General features: G+C 41.3%; 1 protein-coding gene across 1 annotated transcript; it reads right to left on the reverse strand.

Moving 5' to 3' along the window:
- Positions 1 to 304: 304 nt before the first annotated feature.
- Positions 305 to 860, reverse strand: LOC147985599 (uncharacterized). Its single transcript, XM_087539906.1, has one exon. It carries the CDS (start codon positions 852 to 854, stop codon positions 309 to 311), a length of 546 nt encoding a protein of 181 aa, XP_087396032.1. The 5' UTR covers positions 855 to 860; the 3' UTR covers positions 305 to 308.
- Positions 861 to 2,948: the final 2,088 nt, after the last annotated feature.

Raw genomic sequence — 2,948 nt, forward strand, 5'->3', positions numbered from 1 at the left:
GCGCAAAATTATCTCTACCAGTCTCCGATAGAGCAATAAAATCTAAACGATGCTCGACAGACGCCTCAGCAAGAAATCTTCTTTTAGCCAAGTCCTTTAGACCTCTGCTATTCCAAATCCTTGGACAGAAGAAGACCTCTCAGAGGTGCCTATAAGGGTAAGATGGGTGTGCGTGCGTTCACAGAGTTGGGTGTATACTTGTGTATTTGAGAAACTTTTACTGTAACTGCATTGTGACCAAAACATGTCCAGACACAATTGATTAATTATTGATAGCTACAGGCATCGACAAGCGAGCCGATAATGAATTACTTGGGGACAAGCAGATCCATGAGATCGGCAGTGACATCACAATGCTCTGTCATCTGCCGATCTATGCCGGTCACGGGGGACTTCTTTTTGATCCTCTTGAATGCGTTCTCACATGCATCACCGACACCTTTCGCGAGTGACACAACCTTTGAGGCACCGACATAGTCCGCATACTCGAAGGCAACATGAGCTTGTAGGTTGAGGTCGTTGTCTGCGCCAAGGTAAGCATTGTGGCAAACAAGTAGCGCATCCCCCTCTAGTGTGCCCTCTTTTTCCTCGGCCAACTCAGCGATGACCCTGTCGTTGTTGTAGACGGTGGAGATTGCGATCTCCAGTGCGATGCTGGTGAGGTCATGCTCGGTGGTGGCATAGGCACTCTTTGGATCAGCGCTCAGCATAGCCAAGCAGACTACAACGTTATTTGTCTTCTTACATGTGCGGAAAATAAAGTCGGCGTCAACATGGGCTGTGGGTAGGGTGTCAAAGGACATGGCGGCAAGAACAATGAGAGCCATAGCTGTGGATGTTGTGGCGCTGGTCATTGTTGTTTGCACTTTGCACCTAGCTAGACGTTTTTGCGTTGGTGTAGTACACGACGACTCTTCTTTTATACTCCACTAGTAAATGGATACGTGCAATGCACGTTGATATCATATAGGATATTAATCAAGAGTTACTCCCTCTCTCTCAGTTTACGAGGCGTGCGCGTATCCCTAGGTTGCCAATTTGACCACCTAATACAAGTCATATATTACAAAAAATATACCAATATAAACTTCAGATGTTCTATTTTTAAACGGTATAATTTTTGTGTTATATAGTTTATATTAGAGTGATAAAATTGACAACCTAGGTATACGCGCAAGACTTGTAAACTGAAACGGAGGGAGTACAAAAAGGTAAGATATTAATTGCATGATGACATTAGGGAGGATAATACTTTTTAGAAAGGTAGACATTAATTGCACATTAATTATGTGATTAGTGCTGACATTAATATTTGATATGAAATTTAAGCCCGCTAAACATGTTAAGCGCTCATCATTGGAGCAATTTAGGTCTTTGAATGCACATGGTTTGATGACCTAGATTACTTGGACTCCTTTGAGTCTTTTTATACATGTATAGATATAGATGTAAGACATCACATTAGTTGGACCCCTTTGAGTCTTTTATACAGGTATAGATATAGATGTAAGACATCACGCAAGAGAAAATCTGCCTTACCTATGCTCTATATATCTCTTACTATATTGTGTAATAGAAAATGTAATAAAAATGAAAGGTCAAAGTAGTAAAGTAGTACTCGTTTGGCCACCGACAAAAAAACCGAGAGCAAGGTAGCCTAGTAAATGCACCCATTCTTTAAAAAAAGCAGTAGGTGCACAACACCATTAATTTGGGCATTAATCTCCATAGTTATTTGCTCATACATCCCTTCCGCATGTCACTTATTGTAAGTGTGGAGGTAGTGGTTGATAAGGCATTCTTATCTTAAGTATGCCATGTAATCTAGAGAAATAAAAATTAAAATCATGTATAATGGGTTATCTCTTAGCCTTACTAAATGACCTATTGCGTCAATTGGCGTAGAGACCAACTCCAACCTGCAAGTTAAGCGAACTATATGATAATAGATAAGCCACAAGTATAGGGGATCGTTAGTAGCCTTCTTTGATAAATAAAAGTGTCGAACCCAACAGGAAGCTAAAGCTAGAACAAATATTCCCTCAAGTTCTATTGACCACCGATACAACTCTACGCACGCTTAACGTTTGCTTTACTTAGAACAAGAATAAAACTAGAAGTACTTTGTAAGTGTGGATATGTTTGTAAGATAATAATGAACGTAAAAATAAAAGTTAGGTGTTGTTTTAATAAAAGTACAATTTAATAAAGCGAGTGTGGAAAAATGGTGATAGAATTTGCGGAATTGTCCCTAGGCAATCAATAACTAGACCGGTAATCATTCTTGCAATTTTATATGAGGGAGAGGCATGAGCTAACATACTTTCTCTACTTCGATCATATGCACTTATGATTGGAACTCTAGCAAATATCCGCAACTACTAAAGATCATTAAGGTAAAACCCAACCGTGGCATTAAGTATCAAGTCTTCTTTACTCCCATACGCCATAACTCCCAAACTCGAGTCTGTGCTTTTGTCACTCACGCCACCCACTACAAGAGAACCATGAACATATTGCAACACCCTACAACGGGGACCCCTCACATTTGCACGAGATGGATGGCATCGTAGGACAACACCATAATAAAATATACACTCATACCAACCAAGATTATGATTAACCCATAGGACAAAATAGATCTACTCAAACATCGTAGGATGGCAACATAGTATTGGATAATAATATGAAGCATAAAACACCATGTTCAAGTAGAGGGTACAACGGGTTGCGGGAGAGTGGACCACTGAATATAGATGGGGGGAGGTGATTGAGTTGTTAGCAAAGATGACAGAGTTGTTGGAGTAGATCGCCGTCACACGATATTGCCCCAACGGTGTTTCGGCGCCACCGGGAGAGAGGGGGAAAGAGCCCCTCCTTCTTCTTCCTTGCCCCCCCTAGATGGGAGGAGAGTTCCCCCTCTGGTCCATGGCCTCCATGGCAGCGGA

Source organism: Triticum urartu, chromosome 2A (assembly GCF_056163025.1).
Source record: "Triticum urartu cultivar PI428250 chromosome 2A, HENAU_Tu73, whole genome shotgun sequence".
Taxonomy (NCBI): Eukaryota; Viridiplantae; Streptophyta; class Magnoliopsida; order Poales; family Poaceae; genus Triticum; species Triticum urartu.